The sequence below is a fragment of the Trifolium pratense genome, linkage group LG3 (assembly GCF_020283565.1).
Source record: "Trifolium pratense cultivar HEN17-A07 linkage group LG3, ARS_RC_1.1, whole genome shotgun sequence".
NCBI lineage: Eukaryota > Viridiplantae > Streptophyta > Magnoliopsida > Fabales > Fabaceae > Trifolium > Trifolium pratense.
In genome coordinates, this window is record NC_060061.1 from 51,016,129 (window position 1) to 51,041,402 (window position 25,274).

The 25,274-nt window shown below is 33.5% G+C and overlaps 4 protein-coding genes across 4 annotated transcripts; 2 read left to right on the top strand and 2 right to left on the bottom strand.

Annotated features, from left to right (window-relative positions):
* Window positions 1-287: 287 nt before the first annotated feature.
* LOC123913943 lies at window positions 288-3,227 on the bottom strand. The gene is made up of 3 exons (XM_045964883.1): window positions 2,524-3,227; window positions 1,381-1,566; window positions 288-641 (listed from the first exon to the last, which is right to left on the bottom strand). The coding sequence occupies exons 1-3, from the start codon at window positions 3,085-3,087 to the stop codon at window positions 354-356; spliced, it is 1,038 nt and encodes a 345-aa protein (XP_045820839.1). The 5' UTR covers window positions 3,088-3,227; the 3' UTR covers window positions 288-353.
* A 4,246-nt stretch (window positions 3,228-7,473) lies between these two features.
* LOC123915331 (probable CCR4-associated factor 1 homolog 11) lies at window positions 7,474-8,328 on the top strand. The gene has a single exon (XM_045966463.1). The coding sequence runs from the start codon at window positions 7,477-7,479 to the stop codon at window positions 8,326-8,328; it is 852 nt and encodes a 283-aa protein (XP_045822419.1). The 5' UTR covers window positions 7,474-7,476.
* A 2,419-nt stretch (window positions 8,329-10,747) lies between these two features.
* Window positions 10,748-11,110, bottom strand: LOC123915332 (probable CCR4-associated factor 1 homolog 11). The gene has a single exon (XM_045966464.1). The coding sequence runs from the start codon at window positions 11,108-11,110 to the stop codon at window positions 10,748-10,750; it is 363 nt and encodes a 120-aa protein (XP_045822420.1).
* A 9,136-nt stretch (window positions 11,111-20,246) lies between these two features.
* LOC123917328 (protein RETICULATA-RELATED 4, chloroplastic-like) lies at window positions 20,247-24,816 on the top strand. The gene is made up of 8 exons (XM_045969017.1): window positions 20,247-20,882; window positions 22,457-22,525; window positions 23,438-23,569; window positions 23,866-23,919; window positions 24,000-24,044; window positions 24,143-24,276; window positions 24,363-24,488; window positions 24,590-24,816. Exons 1-8 carry the CDS (start codon window positions 20,307-20,309, stop codon window positions 24,636-24,638), a joined length of 1,185 nt encoding a protein of 394 aa, XP_045824973.1. The 5' UTR covers window positions 20,247-20,306; the 3' UTR covers window positions 24,639-24,816.
* The last annotated feature ends 458 nt before the right edge of the window (window positions 24,817-25,274 follow it).

Genomic DNA, 25,274 nt, shown 5'->3' on the forward strand with positions numbered 1-25,274 from the left:
ACTTTCCAACATGTATGTAAATTTTACTGAGCTTATGGGTATTTTTCATATTCGGATGACGTCTAAAGGTAACTCTGGCCCTTCGGCTTGTAGAGGAATTTTTAGAGATAATCAATCTAATAATCTAGATTGTTTTGCTTTCAATATTGAGATGAATGATGCTTTTTCTGCTAAGTTTATTGATGCAATTGTTGCTATTGAGATTGCGCAAAGGAAAAGTTGGAATCATCTTTGGCTTGTGTGTGATTCCAAGTTTGTGACTCTAGCCTTCAAGTCTCAGCTAGCTGTTCCTTGGAAGTTAAGAAACCGTTGGAACCAATCAAAAGACTAGAGTACATCAAAGTCACATTTACTCAAGAAGTTACTTTACAAGTACTATTAAATGCTTGAGATCGATGTTTCTTATTGTAAGCCTTCTTAAGAACCACTATACATTCAACTTGGTGATGGAACTTAGGCTTAACAAGTTTTGGCACCATTTCAAAACTTGAACTTAAGATTACTTGTATTACTATTGGTAATCCTCTTCCAGAATCTAGCATATCCTCCATGCTTCTTCCAGCACCATACATGGCTTTATTCTTTACCCCTAATTGTAACGTAAAGATTGTTAATCCACTTTCTGCATAGAGCTCAGGACCCTACATATATGCAAACATTTACACGAATTAATTAATGCAAAAATAAGTTTTGTGATGATGTAACATAATATAAGTCCTTATATAAGTCTATGAACAATATGCATTCTCAAAATATATAAGTTTCAGAATGCAAGTGTGGAGGTATAGATAGTAAAACTCTTTGTCCAAACCAAACCGCTCGTATCAGATTTAGTTGTCTCAGTTATATTTTTGTCGTAAACTAAGACATTTTCTGCATATAACTTAAGAGATTGATCAGTAAAATTTACTTAAGGAGTTGACATGTGTCAAAAATTTTTTTTTTATACGTGTCGGTTAAAGATCAAATATTGGGACCAGATAATTAGGAGATTTAAATATCTACTCAAATAAATAAAATTTTATTTAATTGATTAATGAGTTTGATAATAGAAGTCCAAGATGCATTTTTTATGTTCTAAATTTTATTTTACTATAATTTTTAAAGAGGAAAAAAGAAGTAAAAATGAGTTGAGGCCTTGATGGTAAAGGAAAAAATGAAGTAAAAATGAGTTATTTCCTCTATTTTTAAAAAATAAAATAATTAAAACAGGTAATTTTGGATTTTTTACTCTTTTTTGGTTAAAAAAACAGGTAATGATTATTGTGATATGTGGGAATCACTATTCACTAGTATATATATAATATACCCCTTTAACAAGAAAATATTCTATAGAGTCAATCATTCAACAATATTGTGCATCATAATTGACATACTTACATTTGAAAATGCAAAGGGTAAGATGGAAAATTTCATATCCATCATTGGAGGACGAATATGAAGACCAAAGAATCTTGATTTATTCTCTACGATTAAATTCATGGAGCAATTGCATGTCAGAATCTTTGTTGTCACTCCAGTTCTATCCACTCCTTCCCCTAGTTTAAATTCTGGAATCCTTGCAATCTACAAATCAATAAATTAAACTTTATGCATACAAAATATTGATAGCATGTTTGTCATTGTCAATGGAGAAATTTATCAACTGCGATTGGGATGAGTTGGAACCACTTAATGCCGGAACTAACTTCCGAATTAAATTAACATGTCTAGTGGTCAGATACTGATGGTGAAAAAAATGAAGGAGAAATTTATGAATTTTCTGTGATTGGGATTCTATTTTTAGTTTTACACAATGATTGTTCCCACATTACAACAAAAAGAAACAATTATCACATTCCAATATCTTAATGCATATTCGGTTCACTTTTTTTTTTTTTAACATATTTAGATGTTTTCGAATAGATGTTTTTAACTAGTTTATGAGCTTTCTATTTGACGAATAGTTTGAGAAAAACTGAATTAGAGTTCATAGACTAATAATTTTTGACCAGATTTTATTTACATTTTAACAACTTTGAATTACCAAACCCCTTTTCTGAAAATCGGAAAGTTAACACCAAAAATTTTAGAAGTATTTTTGCTTTAAAAAAAATTGATTTTTTTTGGTCTAAAATGTATTATTAAACTCATTTTCATGGAATGTATTAAAACACCAACTTTTAATTAAATATACATAACTTTATGTGCAAGTCATTATTAATTAAAACAATTATAATGAATTTCACATCAGAGGACCAAACACATACTAAAAACAAAACATTTTGTATCTTCATTTTTTATATTTAAAAATGATATTTTATTTTGTCTGACAAACGCCACAAAACTACACACATAATTGTGAGATATCGAGTTTGAATATGAATGACATCGTTCAACCTATAAATTTTACACATTATTCTCATTTCTCACAATTCCTTTGTGACAAAAACAGAGGAAAAGAAAACAGAGCAAAATCATAGGGCTATATATCAAACATAACGATGGACATTTTTTTTTATTAATTATTGCTCATGTACTCACCTCAAGGGAGAATTTGGGAGGAGGGGGTTTTGTAGCAATGTAGAACACAAGCAATGCAAATCCAAAACTCACCATAATTCTCCAACTCACTTGCAACCAAATCCAAGCATATGAATCAGTGTTATGGTAAGAAAAGTACCTCTTCCACCCTCCTTCATTTTTCTCACAATAATACTCATCAAACAACCCTTTCTCTTCCTCATCACTAACGACACTGCCACTGTCATCGACGATCACCAGATGGTGATCATCGTCATTCTCAGTGACAGTACCGTCATATGAGATTTTCTTGTGGTGCAAGAAAGAATGGTTAGAGCCTCGAGAAGAGGAGTAGCGGCAAAGGGCTATGCGGTTCGAATTTGTCGGATGGGTCTCAGATTGATTCGGGGAGTGAAAAGTTGATTCGGCGTCGTTTTGGATGTTGCTTCTTATGTCTACACTGTTGGCATGGGACAGTGTGGAGGGGCTTTGGACATAGTATCCACACGGGTAGGTTTGGTATGTCAGAGTTTCATGTTCTTCAACAACGTTGTTACTTTGTTGCATACCATTATGATAAGACATTATTGTGTGTTTCTTAGTGTGCCAAATATGTAGGTGAAAAATGAGTTTGTTTATGTGTGTGTTTTCCTAAGCTTTGGAGGGATTGGGGTTTTAAACAGAATAAAGACAGGGAATTAAGGATTACATTATGAGGTTGGCCAAGTTAGGCCATTTTAATTTTCACATTTGTTTAATAAAAAAATATTTTATGCTTTATAGCATTGCTTTGGGTGTTCATTAAGGGACATGAGTAGAACTATCATTATTGTTGCTTCTAATTTGAAATCCCATCATGCATTATACACTGTTTCATTTTGTATTATACTTTCTTGCTCAACTTCAACTCTTTCATCTAATGTGAGACTTTAAGTCATAATTGAAATATCACAACATTTTTTCTCAAGTGAGACTCTCTTGCCTCGTTCCCCCGTCAAGTTGAACCGGGAATATGGTACCACTGTTGTGCTAAGGGGGAGCCTACACTAGACTGGATCATCACATTGGGTTAAGAGAAAACACATAAGTGAGTTGAACACCATATCTTCATCCAAAATCTTAACGCGTTATGTTTATGAGTTTTCTCACCTATATGTGTTCAACGAGAAGCTCTTACCTAGGCACAACTACTTTAGACACAATTTTAGGCACACATACATCAATCCAAAAAATTAAATAGAAAATATATTTGTCACATCAACTAATATAAATTTAATTTATTTTTCTTTAATTTTATTTACTTAATGTGAGTGTGCCTAACAAGTCATTATTTGTGCTTGTGCCCATATAAGTATTTCTCTGTGTTCAACCTCTCCATGTACATGATCCAACACCAAGAATTTCAACATATTGAGTTAAAATCAACCACATATATAAGTGATGTTGATGTCATATTTTCGCTCAAAATCTTAAGGTATTAATTTATGAATTATTTAATTTATGAATTATTTCACTTATATGTTCTTCAACTTTAACTCTTTTATTCAATATGTAAAACTTTAATTCACACTTTACATATCATACCATATGAATGAATGTCCAGTGAGATAACAGAGATTTCACAAAGTAGTCATTAAGTAAATGACTCAAATTATGAAGGGGGTAAGTAGGTCTCACTTTTTTAATGAAAATGAAGTTAATCAGATTATTACCGTAAAATCATTGATTTTGCAGTGTCATGCTATTGCGCTCCCCTATTTAACTAATTTGCTTTACACCGAATTGTTTCTCTTTCCACATTCAAAGAAATGATAGCAAAGTTTTCACCATAAAAAAAAAGGAAGAAATGATACCAAAGTAAGCACGCTTCAACCATACCATTTCCTCACAAATGTTTAGCCAAAATAATCAGATCTAAACCGAAAAGGGGACGATAGATCTACTACTATTGTTTGTTTTCGCAAAGATAAGTTGATAGCTACTAAAAATATTATTAGAGAGGTAGATTTCAAACTCAAGAATTTCTACTTCTTCATATTTATAGTGTCTAAATCTAATCATTAGCTATTGGACTAAACACACTTTTAGGAGGAATGAGAAAATAGGATTAGTGCTTTATTTGAAAGGTTCAAACCGCTGATTTATACTCTATCCGTCCAAAATCTTTAGTCTTTTTATCTTTTTAGTTTTATCCCAAAACTTTAGTCCTTTTAAGAAACCAATGCATATTTAGTGACACTTTAGCATTTGTACCCTTACTAAAGTTAAAATATTAATTAAATATATTTTCTCTTTCTTAATAAAGTAAGGGTAAAAATGATTTTACTTATAATTTTTTATCATTTCTTAATCTCCGTGCAAAACTCTAAAAAAGACTAAAGTTTTGGGACGTAGGAAGTACTTCATCAACCTTTAATTTTTTTTTAATCTAAAACAATGATACATTTTTATTACGTTTTAAAGTCCATACAATAAATATATACGTAAAATAATTACACTTGAATAGAAGACAAACAGACAACAAGTTGTGCCGCAACCCCTTTAATTATAAATAAATTTCTACTATTTAGATTTATTGAATAATTAATGTATTTGATTTATAATTAAGGTAAAATACATTAGTTATCCAATAAATCTGAAAAATAGAAATTTACTTATAATTAAGGTTTGAAAAAGTAAAATATTATAAAATAGATAAATTTATATGATAAAAATAAGAGTTTAATAGAGATGCATTGACGGTGTAAAATAATTTTACATGGTCATCCAATAAGAAACCACCAATCTTTCATGTCATATGAAGAAAGTGGGGTGAACTGGTGGAATACATGATTGTCATTGGTTGACAGCGTAAAATTATTTTACACTGTCAATAAAGCTATTTGATAACAGTGGTCTCATAAGTTTAAATTTTTTTTTGTTAGACTTTCGCCCAGGGCCTCACAAATAGAAGGTCTAAAAATTTCAATTTGTTGTATACTGTAAAATATAAAATAATGCAGGTGATGGTTTAGTGGTTGAGTATAGGGATGTCAACGGGGCGGAGATGTACGGAAGAAGCTTCCTCGTTCTCCGTTTCCACAGGATAATATTTGTCCCTGTCTTCATCCCCACGGCATCCGTGAAGATCCACAGATATCGAATATTAACAAAATTTCTATATTTTTCAGTCAAAATTATGACAATAGGATGACGTTATTTTTTCCTGTTTTATTTTTAAAAAATAAATATTTTGCATCTTTCTTTTTTAAAAATAAATTAGTCAATTTTTGGCTAATTTTAGCTTTTTTGATCAATTTGTAATTTTTAAAAGTTGATAGAGAGGAAGGAATTTCAAATTCCTAGACTTTTATGTGTCATTTGAAATTCCTTAAATTTATCTTAGACAAAATACTTCACAAATTCCTATAGGGAATATTGGCAAAACAAAATCCTATTCGCTCGATAACCGTGTGGATATTGGCAAGGCAAATACTTATTAAATTTTGACGTATTGTATTTATGGATATGGATATTTGCGATATCATGTAGGACTATATCAATTTCTATAGGGGGTGTTTGTTGTGGGAATAATTTTTTTTGGGAATACAAGATGTTTTAGTGAACACTCAAGGGTTGTATTATTAATAATGTGATGATAAATTTACATTAATTGATCACTAATGGATTGATACAGAAAATGTGAAGCTATTTATAGGCTGCAAATTCCTTCTTCTCCAAGTTTGATCTCCTAGAACTTCAGTCACCACCGTCTTCACCGGCGAACCAGCGCAAGAATAGGGGTGATTATCCTTTCCTTCGTCCCAAAGCTATGGAGGTTATGAGGGTGATGATTTCTTCCACGTGAAGCTAAACATTTGGTAATCTGAGAAGAAGATATTTGGGCGCGATACAATATCCAAAATCTGTTGGCGCCACGTCACTTCATCCCGCCACTGTTGAACCTTCTTGGGTCATTTGATTTGACTTTGTTACTTTTGGACTTATTGAGCCTAACTAATTTGTCCTTTGGTCCATTGCCCGGTCCACAAGATATTTGAAAAGATTTGTTCAAAAAAAGAAATATTTGAAAAATTATATTTGATTAATATTAAATATTCCCAATTTTTTTAGAATGAAAATTAAATATTTGATTAATATTATTAGATATTGAAAAAAATTATTTTTGAAGCAAACTTACCCAATTTATTTAATCTTGAAGACCAAGATTTGTGTAATAAAATTAATATTTGATTTAGGGTTACAACGGTGAAACTTGGAGAGCACGATTGTTATTATATATATAACCCTAAAGTTGTGTACAGTGATTTTCTAATTTGTAATCTCATCACACACACTTTGGTCCTGCAGCAAGTGTCCGTTCTCCTGCCTAGTGTCCATCTGATTAAATGTGTCCATCTGATATAGGAAGAAAAGCCAGGATTCTTATAACTTTCTTTTCTGGTTGGTATTATTATTATTTCTCAATTTTTTTTTTGACAATATTATTATTTCTCAATTTAACATTTATTTTTCCTTCATCATTCTATGTACACTAATTTCTCTGTAATCGTTGTGTTATTTTCATTACGGCTCTTTTAATGTTAAGAGAATTAATGGCTACTTGTTAATTAAGTAATGCATGTTTTCTTTCTTTCTTTTTGACCAATCAGTGATGCACCCTAAAAGCCACTAAGTTTGATAGTAGTGAGGACCGAGGGTAGTTGGGTAATATGATATACGTCATGAGTTTTTGATTCTCAGCTTCATTGTATTGTATCTTTTGTTTTTAATTTTATTTATTTTTCATATATTTTTCATATCTTTTGTCCTCTTAAGCTCAATCTCATGTTGGTGACTAATGTTGTGGGCGTTGCTCGTCCACGAGCTTAGTCACATTTTGGGTTGGCTTAAAAAAAAAAACTACAACAATGTTGATCATTAACCTGTTATCTTTCTTATTTCTTCTTCATTCAGAATTGTGCTAAAGATACTATGATCCAGAAATTCAAAATGAAGGAAGAGTTGTCTCGTTCAAGTTCAAAACCCGTCGTAATTAGACAAGTATGGGCACACAACCTAGAAGATGAATTCGATCGCATACGTAAAGCCGTTGTTGATGGATATCGTATGGTGTCAATGGACACTGAATTTCCTGGAGTTGTTTATCCACCCAAAGTCGATAGCCATCACCTCCGACCTTCCGACATTTATGGTTACTTGAAGGTTAATGTCGACGCTCTCAAACTCATTCAGTTGGGTCTCACCTTATCGGATGCAAGTGGCAACCTACCTTTTGAAGCCGATAACTGCTACATTTGGGAGTTCAATTTTTGCGATTTTGACGTCCGGCGTGACCCCCACAACAAAGATTCCATTGATCTTCTCCGACGCCAAGGTATCGATTTCAACTGCAATGTCATTCACGGTGTGAATTCGTTCAACTTTTCTGAGTTGATGAAGAGTTCTGGACTTGTCCACAATAAAGCAGTGACGTGGGTGACATTTCACGGCATCTACGATTTTGGATATCTTGTGAAGATACTAAAACAGAGTAATCTTCCGGATAGCTTGGAAGGATTTTTGTATGTAATGAGAGACATATTTGGAACGAGTGTCTACGATATGAAATATATGATCCAACATTGCAATGGACTATACGGTGGTCTCGAACGTGTTGCAAGTATTCTTAAAGTTGGTCGGATTGCCGGAAAGTCACATCAAGCTGCATCTGATAGTTTGTTGACGTGGCAGGCGTTTCAAAAGATGAAACTCATGTATTTCAGCAACAATGAAGTTAAAAATCATGCTGGAATGATTTTTGGATTAGAAGTTACGTCTTACTAAATTTTAAAATCGAATATTACACGGACGCATTCTCTATCAGTTCTGTGCTATCAGTTGGGCTCGGGTCTCGTAGATAGATCAAATATTGAACTACATATAAAACTATTACCGTTTCTTTTTTTTTTTAGTTATTCTGTTTTCTATTTGTCATATTATTATTCTGTTTTAAATATGTTCTGTTACTATTCTCTGCCTTTTGCATAGTTAGTGCGCTCAATGATCTAAATGTTGATACTCGAAAAGTTCATGAGTAGGGGAAATAAGGAGGAACATCAGATAACAAGAGCCACATTTCAATTTTCAGGCATTGAGTTTCTAATACTATTCATTTTCAGGTTTATTATTACAGTATTGTTATCTTTTGAGAAATTTAATTGTGATATTTTCTTGACAAGAATAAAATATCAGTACCGTTAAATGTCGCCTAAGAAAAAACAGAATCTATGTGCGCACCATTTTGTTCTGGTTTGGTATAGTTGGCGTGCTGCGCACACAAACGGTTTATGAGTGCTTGTTTCTTCTGCAGGACACATTTCTATTATTTTTATTTTCCACTATAACACAAATATGTTATTAAGGCCACTTCTAACAAACATTCAAATTTTTCTCTGAATAGGCACTATGCTTTGCCTAATGCCTAGTGCCTCACAACCAAACCAATCAGCAGAAATCAACATTTCTTGCAGCTGAACAGGAACCATAAATTTCCTCAAGGTTACTTGAGAATTGAGATTTGGTCCTTAAGGTTACTACTGAGGAAAAGAGGGATGTCAGGTTAAAATAAGGAAAAGTTTAGTGTTGGTCTTTTTAACAATGCAAATAAAGCTAGCTAGGCTTAATATCCTAAAAAAACATGATTTCAAAGGCATAGCAGGCTAAGGAGATGTGACTTATTAATCACAAGATTCCAACTTCCTAAGGACTAGAGAATCAAATGAAAAGTATTATGATGATAATGATACATGTGTATTTTTGTGACTGCATATTAATCACAACATTGCACAAATCTTATTAAAACTATTATTACAATCATGTTAAATTTCCACTATTATGTGATTTCAACCCTAATTGTGTGCCGCTGTCGTTTATGTGATTTCTATTCACACTGTTAAAACAGGAATACGGTAACAGACATCACATATACCGTTTGTCACATCCGTTCGTTTTTTAAAACCATGATATAAGAATGATATTTTTTTTTTTGAAAAAGCAAAAATTTTATTAATAAAGTGAAATAAGCACAAGAAGTGCTATTTCAATAAACCAAATCCAACTGATACAAAGTAGCAGACACATACACAATATCCTCCCTATTATAATGACCACATGACTGCCACAATGGCCAATACAACACAAACCAATAAATCAGGAGCAGCAAAAAGCAATAGACTAAACAACCAAAGATGAACATCCATCCAGCCTGATAAGTCTCCCAGCAGGGAGGAAATTCAAAAGGACAGACCCATCATGACAGAGGACCGATGAAACGAATGCACAACTTCAGCTACGAACATAATAATCACGATGTCACTATTGCACTTTGGGACCGATTAAAAATCATGTTATTTCTCGATTGCCAAATTAAAGTAACAGCAGAAAACCATACAGCTCCCATCATATCCCTAATCCTTTTATTTCGGGGCACCATATTTTTCCAAAGTGTTAAATGAGCTGATCCCTCTCTTGCTAAAGCAACCGGGATTCCAAGCCATCTCACTATTTCTCTCCACATCGCACCCAAAATAGGACAATTGAAAAATAGGTGTTCTTCAGTTTCCAACCAAGAGTCGACATATTTGAGGGAATAGGTTGATTCCAAATGTCACGAACATCGAGGCCTAACTCATCCTTACAAAACCGGCTTGTAAGGTGAGGATTGCCTCCTCTTTATAAACTCTTCTCAAGAGTCCTATCTATCTGATGTGGGACTAAATCCCACCGAGTGTTGGCCGCTAACACACCCCCTCACGCTTCAGCCCAGCCCAATGGGCCTGAAGCGTGAACGATGTCGGAAGCCCAACGATAGACCCTGATAGGCTCTGATACCATGTCACGAACATCGAGGCCTAACTCATCCTTACAAAACCGGCTTGTAAGGTGAGGATTGCCTCCTCTTTATAAACTCTTCTCAAGAGTCCTATCTATCCGATGTGGGACTAAATCCCACCGAGTGTTGGCCGCTAACACCAAACGTCCTTGAACCACTCACATTCTACCTCGTCCTCTTCTCCTTCAGTTAGCAAATGATAAGCATCTTTAACCGAATAAGAGTCATCTCCCCACTTCCAACAATCTCCCTCACTCTCCACCCTCTTTACCCCTAGCACTAACCCACTATATACCTCCACCATTTTTGTTGCGGCGCTTGCCCAACCGCTGCAGCTGTCATTTAGCGACAGAAAGAACCGACGCTACTGCCTTATTTGGACTGCAACCACTTGCCTTTCTTCTTGTGGTGTACACGTTCGAGACCACCGTATAGTCCATTGCAATAACGGATCATGTATTTCATATCATAGACACTCCTTCCAAATATGAATCTCAACACACCCAAAAATTCTCCCAAGCTAAACGGAAGATTACTCTGTGTCAGTATCTTCACAAGATATTCAAAATCGTAGGTTCCGTGAAATGTCACCCACGTCACTGCTTTATGGAAGACAAGTCCAGACGTCACCATCAACTCAGAAAAGTGGAATGAATTGACACCGTGAATGACATTGCAGTTGAAATCGATACCTTGGAATCGGAGAAGATCAATGGAATCTCTTCTAACATACATTGAATTTTTCTTTGAATAGGCACTATGATTTATTTTTTATAACTATATATTTTCCCTCCATTAATGGTATCCAATATCAAATTAAGTATATGATGCTATTTCTTCTGTTTTGTTAAATTAGCCCTGCCCATTTCTGTATAATCTTTGATCTATCCTATCAAACATTTCATGACCATATCAAATTAAGGGTCAATTATTTATTACACATATTATGTAGATATGTTCCGGTACATTTCTTGAGGTGTATCGGTACATCTACATAATATATGTACCGGAGTGTTCACCAAAATTAAGTATATGTTGCTTGCTAGTTGAAAACATTGGCTAGTTACATAAGAACCACTTGAGAAAGATAAAAAAGATAAATTTAAAAAGGTTTATCTAACTTTTATATTAAAATGACATTTCAATAGAAAATAAGATATTTTCCTTTCTTACCAACATTTTTATTCTTAAATATTATTTTATTCGTACACTATGATTGCAATTCGGGTTATTAGATTAGGAATAATATCATCTAAGGATGTTTTCCATGAATGCATGCTAGTGTTTTCCACCCGTACATGCAGATTGACATTGTGCATCGGATTTACAAGGCTTTTGTGCATCAAGTACTTTTCCACCATCTGAAAATGGCGGAGAAATACACGCACAATGTCCGTCAATACATGTACCAAATTCTATACCCACAAATCCAGATTCACATTGTTCATCTGATTTACAAAGTATTTGTCCATCAAGTTCTTTTGCAACCTCTGTAGATGGTGGACTAAAACACCAACATCGTCCGTGTTCGCATACTCCATGTTGTCCAACCGGACATCCAGATTGACATTGCCCATCTGATTTACAACTTCCATCAAGTACTTTTGCAACCTTTGTCGGTGGTGGTTCATAACACCAACATCGTCCGTGTTCACATACTCCATGTCTTCCAACCGGACATCCAGATTGACATTGCCCATCTGATTTACACGCTCCATCAAGTTCTTTTGCAACCTCTGTAGATGGTGGACTAAAACACCAACATCGTCCGTGTTCGCATACTCCATGTTGTCCAACCGGACATCCAGATTGACATTGCCCATCTGATTTACAACTTCCATCAAGTACTTTTGCAACCTTTGTCGGTGGTGGTTCATAACACCAACATCGTCCGTGTTCACATACTCCATGTCTTCCAACCGGACATCCAGATTGACATTGCCCATCTGATTTACACGCTCCATCAAGTTCTTTTGCAACCTCTGTAGATGGTGGACTAAAACACCAACATCGTCCGTGTTCGCATACTCCATGTTGTCCAATCGGACATCCAGATTGACATTGCCCATCTGATTTACAACTTCCATCAAGTACTTTTGCATTTGTCGGTGGTGGTTCATAACACCAACATCGTCCGTGTTCACATACTCCATGTCTTTCAACCGGACATCCAGATTGACATTCCCCATCTGATTTACATGCTCCATCAAGTTCTTTTCCTTCTAATTTCATGCACATATCTACATATTCAAACAATGTCAGCATAAGATTAATTTTGTATGTAAAAAGTATAAACTTGTTTGAATTTAAACATCAGCATAAACAATGTACTTAATTAGTTCACTGGTTGCAAACCTGATGTAAAGATGCAGAAAGCCAATGAGAGCACCATTATGAGAGCACATATCCTTGTAATCTCCATCTTGTAAGTATGATATGTTATATTGTACACATGTCTATTATTTATATAATGCATATCGTGAGACTCTATCTTGACCAAATTAATTGTTTTTATTTTTATTTTTATTTTTTTTTATTTTCCTTGACCAAGTTAATTGTTTTCTATTTACATATTAAATTTCTATTTTTCTTTGATATTAACTTTCTTTGATTTTCGTTTTAAAGTTTTTCTATTTTTTGTACAAATACATTTCTTTTTGTAAATGGAAATTTACTGTTATTATTTGTGTGTGGTCATCTATTTATGTTTGACTATTATATTAAAAAAAATTAATTACTTAATGATGAAGGAATTTTATTCAAAAATAGTAATTACATTTGTCAGTTCTTAATATTGAACTAGCTTTCTAATTTTCCATAGATTCATTTTTTAATTCTATTTGATATTTAGGTCTTGTTTGGACTAACTTATTTTTGATCTTATGTAAACAACTTATGCAATATAAATTAAGTTTTATGTTATTTTATAAGCTCACACTAGTGAAAATTGTAATTTTATAAGTTATTTTATCATTAACTACCTCCACAAACTTATAATAATACATAAAAATTGCATAAGCCATTTGCATAAGCTCAAAAATAAGTTAATCCAAACAGGGCCCTAATCTAACTAACTTTAATAGAACGTATGGTAATTTTTTTTTTAAAAAATAAATTAGTGTCGAGTATATTCAATTAACTAATTACATCGTTATAAATTTCAATTGTTGAAATTTGAAAAACAAATCGTAGAATTCATCTCAATATTTTTTTTTAATTCAATAGTTGAATTAATGAAATCTAATGTTTATATTAAGTTATTCAACAGGTCCACGAAGCGTCAAGCTTGTTAAGGCGTAGACGTTTATTCTTCAGCAAGTCGACCTATCACTCCACCAATCGTCAAGCATATTTATGGTGTGGACGTTTGTGGGATCTTCTCATCCAACACAACCCAACAATGAAAAGTTTATAAACCCACTTGGGTTGGTGCATTGGTATTGGCTTGGGACCTGGGAGTGTGCTCCTCTTGAGGTCTGAGGTTCGATTCTCTCTGGCGCCAATTTGGGTGGGCTAATTTAGCTTCTTCAAAAAAAAAACAATGAAAAGTTTACTAATGAAGATGATGACAATGAATTTGCGGAAGACATTTTTTATGAAGACTTTTTTATTTGGCTTAACTACACATTTTGTCCCTTACATTTATTTTATGTTTTAATTTGGTCCCTTACATTTAAAAAGTATCAATTTGATTCATTAGGTTTATTTGTAACTTAAAATTAGGATGTTAATGATTAGGACATTTTGGGATTTATGTTTTTTAACATGTTTCTTGCAGAATTTCCGACGGATTTATTTGCAGAAACAAGTTTCATGCAGGTATTAGTGCAGATTTAAAATTCACAGGAAATTTTACTGCAAATTTGTTGTCATTTTCGGCATCAAAATCCGCAGGAAATAAGGTATTAGCTAGGAACACGAATCCGCAGGAAATGTGTTTTCTGCAGATTGTTTTTCTAAATCCGTAGGAAAATCTGCAGAAAAACAGAAAATTTCTTATAGTGAGTAGGCTCAACGATCTACATTTTGATTCTAGAAAAGTTCATATGTAGGGAAAACAAGGAGGAGCATCAGATAACAAGAGTCACATTTCAGGTTGAGTTTCTAATATTCATTTGAAGATAACAATATTGTTATCTTTTGAGGAATTTAATTATGATATTTTCTTGTTAACTATAAATTATCAGTACCTCTAAATGTTGCCTAAGAAAAAACAGAACAGAATCTTTGCGCGCACCATTTTGTGCCAACACTTGTCAAAGGTGATCTCTTCTAACATATACATTCAAATTTTCTTTGAATAGGCAGTATGATTTAATTTTTATAACTATATAGTTTCCCTCCATTAATGGTATCCAATATCAAATTAAGTATATGAATATGCTATTTCTTCTGTTTTGTTAAATTAGCCCTGCCCATTTCGGTATAATCTTTGATCTATCCTATCAAACATTTCTATGACCATATCAAATTAAGTATACGTTGCCTACAAGTTGAGAACAATGGCTAGTTACATAAGAAGTAAAGAACCACTTAAGATACAAGAATAAAATTAAAAACGTTTATTTAACTTTTATATTAGATGATATTTTAATAGAAAATAAGATATTATTTTATTCTCGCATTATTTTATTCGTACACTACGATTGCATCACAATATTCACTTTCTCAGTTTGCAACCTCTGTTGGTGGTGGTTCAAAACACCAACATCGTCCGTGTTCACATACTCCATGTCTTCCAACCGGACATCCAGATTGGCATTGCCCATCTGATTTACAAGCCCCGTCAAGTTCTTTTGCAACCTCTGTTGGTGGTGGTTCATAACACCAACAACGTCCATGTTCACATACTCCATGTCTTCCAACCGGACACCCAGATTGGCATTGCCCATCTGATTTACAAGCTCCATCAAGTTCTTTTGCAACCATCGTTGGTGGTGGTTCATAACACCAACATCGTCCGTGTTCACATACTCCATGTCTTCCAACCGGACATCCAGATTGGCATTGCCCATCTGATTTACAAGCCCCGTCAAGTTCTTTTGCAACCTCTGTTGGTGGTGGTTCATAACACCAACAACGTCCATGTTCACATACTCCATGTCTTCCAACCGGACACCCAGATTGGCATTGCCCATCTGATTTACAAGCTCCATCAAGTTCTTTTGCAACCATCGTTGGTGGTGGTTCATAACACCAACATCGTCCGTGTTCACATACTCCATGTCTTCCAACCGGACATCCAGATTGGCATTGCCCATCTGATTTACAAGCCCCGTCAAGTTCTTTTGCAACCTCTGTTGGTGGTGGTTCATAACACCAACAACGTCCATGTTCACATACTCCATGTCTTCCAACCGGACACCCAGATTGACATTGCCCATCTGATTTACAAGCTCCATCAAGTTCTTTTGCAACCACCGTTGGTGGTGGTTCATAACACCAACATCGTCCGTGTTCACATACTCCATGTCTTCCAACCGGACATCCAGATTGGCATTGCCCATCTGATTTACAAGCCCCGTCAAGTTCTTTTGCAACCTCTGTTGGTGGTGGTTCATAACACCAACAACGTCCATGTTCACATACTCCATGTCTTCCAACCGGACACCCAGATTGACATTGCCCATCTGATTTACAAGCTCCATCAAGTTCTTTTGCAACCTCTGTTGGTGGTGGTTCAAAACACCAACATCTTCCGTGATCACATACTCCATGTCTTCCAATCGGACACCCAGATTGACATTGCCCATCTGATTTACAAGCTCCATCAAGTTCTTTTGCAACCTCTGTTGGTGGTGGTTCATAACACCAACATCGTCCGTGTTCACATACTCCATGTCTTCCTACCGGACATCCAGATTGACATTGCCCATCTGATTTACAAGCTCCATCAAGTTCTTTTGCAACCTCAGTTGGTGGTGGTTCATAACACCAACATCTTCCGTGTTCACATACCCCATGTCTTCCAACCGGACATCCTGATTGACATTGTCCATCTGATTTACAGGCGCCATCAAGTTCCCTTCCTTCTAATTTCATGGACATATCTACATATTCAAACAATGTCAGCATAAGATTAATTTATTATGTAAAAAGTGAAAGATTTAAAGTATAATCTTGTTTGAATTTAAACATCAGCATAAACAATGTACTTAATTAGTTCATTGGTTGCAAACCTGATGTCAAGATGCATAAAGCCAATGAGTACACCATTACGAGAGCACAAATCCTTGTAGGCTCCATCTTGTAGGTATGATATGTTATATTCTACACATGTCTATTGTTTATATAATGCATATCGTGAGCCTCTATCTTGACCAAATTAATTGTTTTTTTTATTTTCCTTGACCAAATTAATTGTTTTCTATTTACATATTAAATTAAAAAAACACATTTAATTCTTTAGAAAAAAGTGCAATAATAAATTTGAATCAACCAGGACTACAATTCGATCTCTCGCAACTGCGATTTAGAGGGGTTGAAACAACTTGATATCAAAATTGACCTCCGGACCAGACATATTGAGATAAGGGCAAAAGCATTTAGACAGCTTAGGGACGAAAACATTTGTATTTTAGAACCGTCCCAAATTTGTCTGAAATGTAAAAATGCTTTCGGACAAACTTTAATCCGTCCCAAAATTTCGTCCGAAATAACCAATTTTCTAGTAGTGAGGAGCGTTTTTTATTTTCATACTATGTAGGTTAAAAATAGAAAATGATCGTAAATTGTATCTTCTATTACATGTAACTTATCAACAATTAATTCTTTATGTTTTTTTTTAAATTACTGCAACTTTATTTGAAATTACTGTAACTTTCTATGATTTTTTTTTACCGTTTTCTATTTTTTTGTACAAATACATTTCTATTTGTATATGGAAATTTTCTGTTACCAAACTTATGTATAATGACTTATACACAGTTCTTACTGTGCTAGATACATGGAGGTGGTTATTATTATTTAAAAACAGTTTTCTTTTTTTCTTTTTAATTAAAAAATATTAAAAACTACATTTTTGTGAGAGGAACAGGAAAAACTGCACCTAAAGCAATGCATATAAGTTTTGTTCTTATTTGTGTGTCATCTTTCTCTATGTTAACTGTTATATTCAAAAAAAAAAAATTCTTTATCTTAACAATGAAGGAATTTTATTCAGAAATATTTACATTGGTCAGTCTTCTATTGAACTAGCTTTCTAATTTTCTATAGATGCATATTTTAAACTATTTGATATTTAATAGAACGTATGATATTTTTGTAAAATACAAATTAGTGTCGACTAATGACTATTCAATTACCTAATTACATAGTTTTTTTTTTGACAATCAAAAACTCATATCATTTCATTATTCAATAAAGGAGTAATACAAGGAGGTAGCGTCTCACAAATATAGCGACTAGACCAAGAAATGGCCGCCCGAGCAAGCGTGTGAGCAACCATATTCACTTGTCGCTTTATAAACTTCACCACAAAGTTTGGATTAAACATCATTACATTTTTAATGTCACAAATAAGAGAACTGAACTCTGAAGTACCACCACGTAAGTTGTGAATTGCATCCACCACATTCTTCGAATCCGTCTCAAAGATGGCGTGTGTGATGCCTCTGTCCTTCACCGCTTTCATCGCTTCAAGTAGTGCAAGCGCTTCGCCTTCAATTATAGAACATTTACCTTCATTCCAAATAGTTCCAGCCTTCACAAAACTTCCCGTGTGGTCTCTCAAACACCAACCAGCACTTGATTTATTTAACTCGTTATAGAAACCTGCATCGGCATTGCATTTATACCATCCCGTAGGCGGTTTTTGCCATGTTAAAACCTGTTGTTGTTGCTGTTCTGCGCCTGGCCTTTGTTGCCATTGAGTCTGCACCGAGTACCATTCACACCATAGCTGCCTAGCTTTGAGTCCCAAGCTTCGTCCTGCTTCCGTCGAACCATTCCACACCTTATCATTTCGATTGTTCCATAAGACCCATAGCAGTACCGCAAAAAGTCCTGCAGTATCTCTATCCATGTCATGACAGATGGATTTAATCACATCCTGAGTTGTATGGTACTGCTGCATGCGAGCTGCTATAACCTGTTCTAAACCAGCGGCTTGACGTGCTTGCAAACTGTCATTACAATTAAAAAATATATGCCAATCATCCTCATTACTTTGTTCACAAAGTGGACATAACAAGGGACAAGTAACACACCTAATTACATAGTTATAATTAATCAATAGTTGAATTAATGAAATCTAATTTTTTTTGTTTACAATGAGTTGGGAATCGAACCCAGAACCTATAACGTACTACCCAAACCCCTCACCACTAGACCAAACCTAGCGGCTTAATGAAATCTAATTTGATATCGAGTTATTAAAGAGAATAATTATATGCAAAGTTATTTATGTGGTTCCCGCGAGTATAGGTCAATTGATAGAATATTACATTATATATATATATATATATATATATATATATATATATATATAGTTTTACTTTAGAACTCAAAATTTCCATTCATTATACTATTTTAAAATTTCAAAAAAAGAAAAAAAAAGTGGAGAGAGATAAGAGAGAGAGGGCTATGAAGCATGGATACTTTATTTAAGGGAGAGTACCAATATATCTATGGTACACACCTAATATATTAATATATATGTATCTATTTTTTTTTATAATTTCAACGGGATCTATATTTCTAATAATATAATAATATATGTGCCTATTTATTTATAATCTTGACGCGGACTAATATTACTACATGGATCTATAATTCTATTTCAAAATGATACAAAAATAATTTTTAAATATATTATCACAAGTAATCTTACCTCACTGTAGGTAAATATAATACTAAGATTTTAACTATTATACAAGGGTTGCTTAAAAAAAAAACTATTATACAAGGAAAATAAGTTGTGGCGGATGAAAAGTTTAAATAACTATTATTATATATTGGGAACATGTTATTATAACTATTAAAAAAAAAACTATTATACATGAGGAACATATTATTACCTATTATCCATTTTTATTTATAAACAAAAATATTTCTTAATCAAATTTATGAACTTTAATATTTAGTATAATTCAAATAAAGGCACATATATGCATAAAATAGCTGCAAGTGTGCATGATATAGTAGGAATTTATATGAATAAATATTTTTAAAATGATACAAAAAATAGTTTTCAACCATATTATCTCTATGAGAAATTTTTACTATTAAATTGAAAAATATCCAACAAGTTAAATATTATTCATATATGATAAGTTGTCACTAATAAATGAGAAATATCATCCCTCCGACACTTAAAAAGGAACCGATGAGGTACAATATAACGACCATACACGGGACAACGATATTGCACTGACGAATAATTTTGTAACGGAACTAATTTTGTACTATACAATATTTGATCTATTATAATTCACCGTATTAATATTTTTTTCCATAATCTTGATAAAGAAAGTATAAATTGAAATCAAATCATGTAAGATAATATTAATCCTTATTTCTACATACGAAGATCATTCTATCATAAAAAAAAAAATCGCGGCAACGCTGCGACCCATGTGTATGCACGAGTATTATACTAATGTTTATTTTTTTAACAAAAACCCTTTTTGTTGTATGATAATTAATATCTTTTTAAAATTACAAAATTAATTGAAATTGAATATTAAATTCTAAATTAAAAATAAAAATAGATCCTTTTAAATTATCTTATCAACAAACTTTCCCCTGTTTACCATGTCTCATCTCTGTTTATTTAAAATAGAAAATTCATATGTTTTTTAAATTAAAAAATAATCTAAATTGGATTTTATATTTTAAAATAAATAAAAATAATTTTTTAAAAAATTATCTTATCAACAAACTCCCTTACTACACCCTCCATTTTTAACTGTCACTAACTGATCTCTCTCAAATGGCTATGGCTTCCTTCTGCAACATTTCAACACACTTTTTCTCTCATCACACTCACACTCAAACCAACTTCTACCACTATAACCATTCATCTTTACCAAGCTACACCATCAAAACCCGCCATGAAATTTCCACATTCTTAAGTTCCAAGCTCAATCATTACTCTGCCTCTTTGTCCACTTTCATGCCTACCCATTTGCTTAATTCTCCTGTTTCTACCGCTTTCTCGGCCGGAAATGGAGGCGGGTTTCCAGGGAGTGGAGGTGGTGGTGATGGTGATGGTGATGGAGATGGTGGTGGTGGTGGTGAAGAGGAAGAAAGGGACAGAAATAGGAAAGAGGCAATGCTGGTTCTGGCGGAGGCCGGAAAGTCTTTGGAGAGTTTTCCGGCGGATTTGGCGATTGCTGTTAAGGCGGGGAGGGTTCCGGGTTCGATAGTGAGGAGGTTTTTTGAGTTGGAGGAGTCAGTTGTGTTCAGATGGTTGTTAAAATTTGGAGGGTTTAAGGAAAGGTTGTTGGCTGATGATTTGTTCTTAACCAAGCTTGTTATGGAATGTGTTGTTGTTATCTTCACCAAGGTTTATTTTTCATTTTTACAATTTCATGAATATGAATCATACTTTTGTTTTCCAATTCCAATTTTTATATCCTATTCAAATTATTTTGATATCTGTGTAGTCTTGAAATTCTATTGTGTATGGAATTAATATTATTTTTTATGTTAAATGGATGATGACTAGCCTTAATAACCAATAAACTAGAGATATAATTTTTTTAGAAGATGAGGTATATATATGACCAAAATAGAACTTGGATTTGTTTGGGTGGGATGGTAGCTCAACTGGTTAAGCTAGTTACGAGGATGGGTGGCATTTGTTTTTTCCGTGACATTTTATATTCAGGGTCGGGATTCGAACCCACTTATTTACCTTAAAAGGTGAAATTCTAGCCACTAGGCTACTTGACCTAAAGAAAAGAACTTGCATTTGTTTGCTATGCAACTCGTACACTTCTGGGATTAGGCATGTGTGTGTCCTGTTGGGAATCATGGAATCATAGGGATGAAGATCATACTCATAAGCCAGATAGAGAGCATAATAAGAGTATTCATGAGGAAGATACTCATAGAAATTCATATTGAATGAATATAGATTTGATAAAAGAATGAGTAAAAATGTACAATGAAGTAGTTTATTTATAGGACTTTTTGGAGTAACTAACTCCCTAACTAACTTTCTAATCTCCTAACCAACTTGATAACCCATCAACTAACTCTAATTGATTAACTAAGGATCTATATTCTTAACATGTCTGACAAGCGACGGTATCTGGTAGCCTTGTCGGAGTCAGTACTGCATAATTTGCTTGTGCTCAGATATTGACCACTAGCTTCACCAAAGCATCCGAATTCTTTTTATTGTCTCTGCAAAATACCAAAATTCATCATCAGAATAAAACACTAGGAGTGTTTTAATTTCTAGGACTTGTATAATTGGCTTCATAGTACTAGACTAAACTAGCTTTGAAACCCCTCTGCTAAGAACAACTTTCTGCAATGTAAAACAAAAAGGGGGAAAGAGGGTCATCATAACTCACCCCATTTGCAAGAAAAGAAACCAACAAGTCTACCTTATTTGGGTTGACGAGTTTGAGGTGCAAACATAGTTGGAATCTCTCTCTACAGGATGCTTTTGCATACCATTCTTTACTTAAAAACGCTAAGATTGTTTCTTGTTCATGAAACTACCTTGAAAATTAGCCATGCAAACAAAAGAGTGGTGACATACTGACATGGAAAAATCTTGTGTAGATACAGTTTAAAACAACAAAATCTTGATGAAACTGATTTGTATACCATAATTGAATTTTCACATTGGGAGTTTTTGTATTAACTATACAAATCTGCTTCAAACAAGTTCTTTTCTGGTGAAATGTGCCAGAGATTGCATTGCAATATAAGTTTGATTTAATTCCATCTCCAAAAGTTTATAAATGACATAAAAGTATACTCTTTAATTTGAAGCTGTTTGGTTTGACAGTTTGTAATTAGATTCAGTCACTAACCAATGCTGGTTTATGAATGTCAATTAATGAGTTGGTTGTTCGCTTAGAATATTGTTGATAGTCACAAACCAAACCTATGTGTTTTCAGGCTGCTGCAGAGTTGGAGCGACGTAAAGAAAATTTCTCAAAAGAGATGGATTTTGTTGTCGCTAATGTGGTATGCTTATCAACAAGATAATTTTTTTTTTTTTCTTTCATTGCTTTTTTCAGCCTATCACTTTCCAGGCTAGGGTTCAAAATGTTATTACTCATTAGGATGATGAAAATAAGTGAAAATCTGATATTAGTCGTTATCTTGATAAGCATGGAATAGGCATGATCCTCCCTCTTCTTTCCAAAATGAAATTGATAAATAAAGCTATGTACAAATTTATAGCTTATACTATCTCATACATTTATTGAAGAATGAACATAATTTGGGCCAAATTCTAATTTAGTTAGGAGTAATTGTTGTAAGCATCTTATGCTCAATGATTGAATGTAACATGTGTCGGTGTTGTCTCGTGTTGGACACATACACGTGTCAAACACTGGACAAGCTTCTTTTAATCTGAAGTTCTGATGCGCTACATGAAGTTGCTTCCGTAAAGTGGTGACATGCATTATTATGGGGGACACCATGTTGGCCACAAATATCCTTCATTTATTCCATTTAATTCGAGGTTTGTAGAGCGGATCAACTGCTAAATGAATCAGTTTCATATTGAAACAGCTTTCTTTCTTGATTGTACTGCTTTGGCACCTCCTGTACTTCTTGTTATGGAGGAAGCTTTAATAAATTTTGCCGATTAAAAAAAAAAAGAAAAAACAAAATAATAGAAACATATTCTTCTGCCAGTTCCTAGGTGATGAAAGTTATTAACTCAATAAACAATTTATTCCTGTTACATTAAAATCCAATCTTCATAATTAGACATTTTTTGTTCCTATAATCTGCTTGATGTCGCATTTTCCCTTTTTGTTCCAATTTCTTTGCTGTAACTTCTTGTACTCTGATGTAATTTTTTCCAGTTTCTTTATTATGTAAGAATTTGTGAACCATCTTATTCAGTGTGTTAATTTATCTTAGGTAACAGGCATTGTAACAGGTTTTGTACTTGTATGGTTTCCTGCGCCCACCGTTTCTCTTAAACCTCCTCCTGCAGTTAGTGCTGGAGCTATTGCCAAATTCTTCTATGGCTGTCCTGAAAATGCTTTCCAGGTTAAGACTCTCTTTAGCTTTTTTGCATCTCCTTTTAAAATAAGCACTTATCATATAAGTTCTTATGTATAACCTAATTCTATAAGGAAAGATCAAATATAGCCAAACTGTTTTTAATGTTATATAAGGCGTTTCTATGAGGTATCCTGAAGAGCGCTTTTGAAAATGAGCTGAAAACAACTTCGTTGTTCTCATAAGCTCTCTCAAATGGCCTATACATATGCCAGTAGATAAGTTCAAATAAGTCAATCCAAACATATATGATCCGATGTTGATGAATTTTATGTTTTCTCAAGGTGGCTTTGGCAGGAACATCATACACACTTTTACAAAGAATAGGTGCTATAGTGGTATGTGTTAGATCACCTAAACCAAGTCAAATTGTTATATTAATATAAGTGATCGAAGGTCATATCCATCTCTTATGCAGCGTAACGGAGCAAAGCTATTTGTAGTCGGAACCGGTGCTTCACTGGTAAACCAGCACCTTACTTTCTTTCTCTTGGTCCTTGCAAATTGAATTCCATTACTCTAGGTTATAGAAAACAGGTAAAACTATCATTCTTTTTTCAGGTTGGTATAAGTATAACAAATGCATTGATCAATGCACAGAAGGCTGTAAATAAAACATTTACGGTCGAGAATTTACCTGTAATATCAACCAGTGTAGCTTATGGAATTTACATGGTAGTAGTTAGCAACCTCAGGTATTACATTTTTCTTGAAAGTTGAATAATATCAATGCATTAAATCACTTTCAAAGAAGAAACAAGCAATGATACATCATCTGCAGGTATCAAGTACTAGCAGGAATTATTGAGCAACGGATTCTAGAACCGTTACTACGTCGAAACAAGCTTATACTAACTGCAGCGTACTTTTTTATTAGAACTGCAAATACTTATTGGGGCTCTCTACTGTAAGATTATTGATTGTTTAATTTAGCTTAATTCATAATTATACACTAAAATTAATTCTCTTCTTTTTAGTTCTCATCATTTTGTATATATCTTTGATTAGGTGGGTGGATTTTGCTAGATGGGTTGGAGTCCAAAAGATAAAGAGTTAACCATTAGTTTACATCACAAGATATATAGTGTGATGAATTCAATTGGTTAAAGCTTGTGTACATTTGTTCATTCAAAGAACTCTGAATTGTTGGTTCTTAAATTTGTTCTCTTTGTTTTTGTTTATTTTGGTTTAAAATGCATTTAGTCCCCCACAACATATATCATTTTTTGCTTTTAGTCTGTGTACATTTTTTGTTTTATTTTAAATCTTGTAGATATACCAATTTTTATTTTTGGTGTTTTGTTTTAATCCTTGTTAAATTTGTTCATATTGAAATTGGTCATGTAATAATCATATTAATATGTCAAAATACACATTGTGTTATGCAACTAAATATAGATATTATGCAACTAATTTACATTAGAATATTCTTCATGCACGCCACTAATTTACATTAGAATATAAAAAAACAATCGATCGTTAGTTGGTCCAGTGGTGATTAGCGCTAGACTTATTAGGGAGGTCTAGGGTTCGACCCTGCAACTCTGATCGGAAGGTTAAAACCAACTGATGTCAGAATTGACCTCCAAACTAGATTAGGCGGTCCAATAGACCGGATATTCTTACATGGTAAGTGACCAAATAAATTACATTTAATAATATATTTAATAATTTGAAAAGTAAATATTATTTA

Excerpts from the sequence above, each read along its gene's own strand:
- LOC123915331 (XM_045966463.1), top strand. The coding sequence starts at position 7,477 with ATGATCCAGAAATTCAAAATGAAGGAAGAGTTGTCTCGTTCAAGTTCA.
- LOC123915332 (XM_045966464.1), bottom strand. The coding sequence starts at position 11,110 with ATGTATGTTAGAAGAGATTCCATTGATCTTCTCCGATTCCAAGGTATC.
- LOC123913943 (XM_045964883.1), bottom strand. The coding sequence starts at position 3,087 with ATGTCTTATCATAATGGTATGCAACAAAGTAACAACGTTGTTGAAGAA. Across the intron at positions 1,567-2,523 it reads CTCCCAAATTCTCCCTTGAG|ATTGCAAGGATTCCAGAATT; the intron begins GTGAGTACATGA and ends ATTGATTTGTAG. Across the intron at positions 642-1,380 it reads TACCCTTTGCATTTTCAAAT|GGTCCTGAGCTCTATGCAGA; the intron begins GTAAGTATGTCA and ends GCATATATGTAG.
- LOC123917328 (XM_045969017.1), top strand. The coding sequence starts at position 20,307 with ATGGCTATGGCTTCCTTCTGCAACATTTCAACACACTTTTTCTCTCAT. Across the intron at positions 23,920-23,999 it reads AAAGAATAGGTGCTATAGTG|CGTAACGGAGCAAAGCTATT; the intron begins GTATGTGTTAGA and ends TCTCTTATGCAG. Across the intron at positions 24,277-24,362 it reads GTAGTAGTTAGCAACCTCAG|GTATCAAGTACTAGCAGGAA; the intron begins GTATTACATTTT and ends CATCATCTGCAG.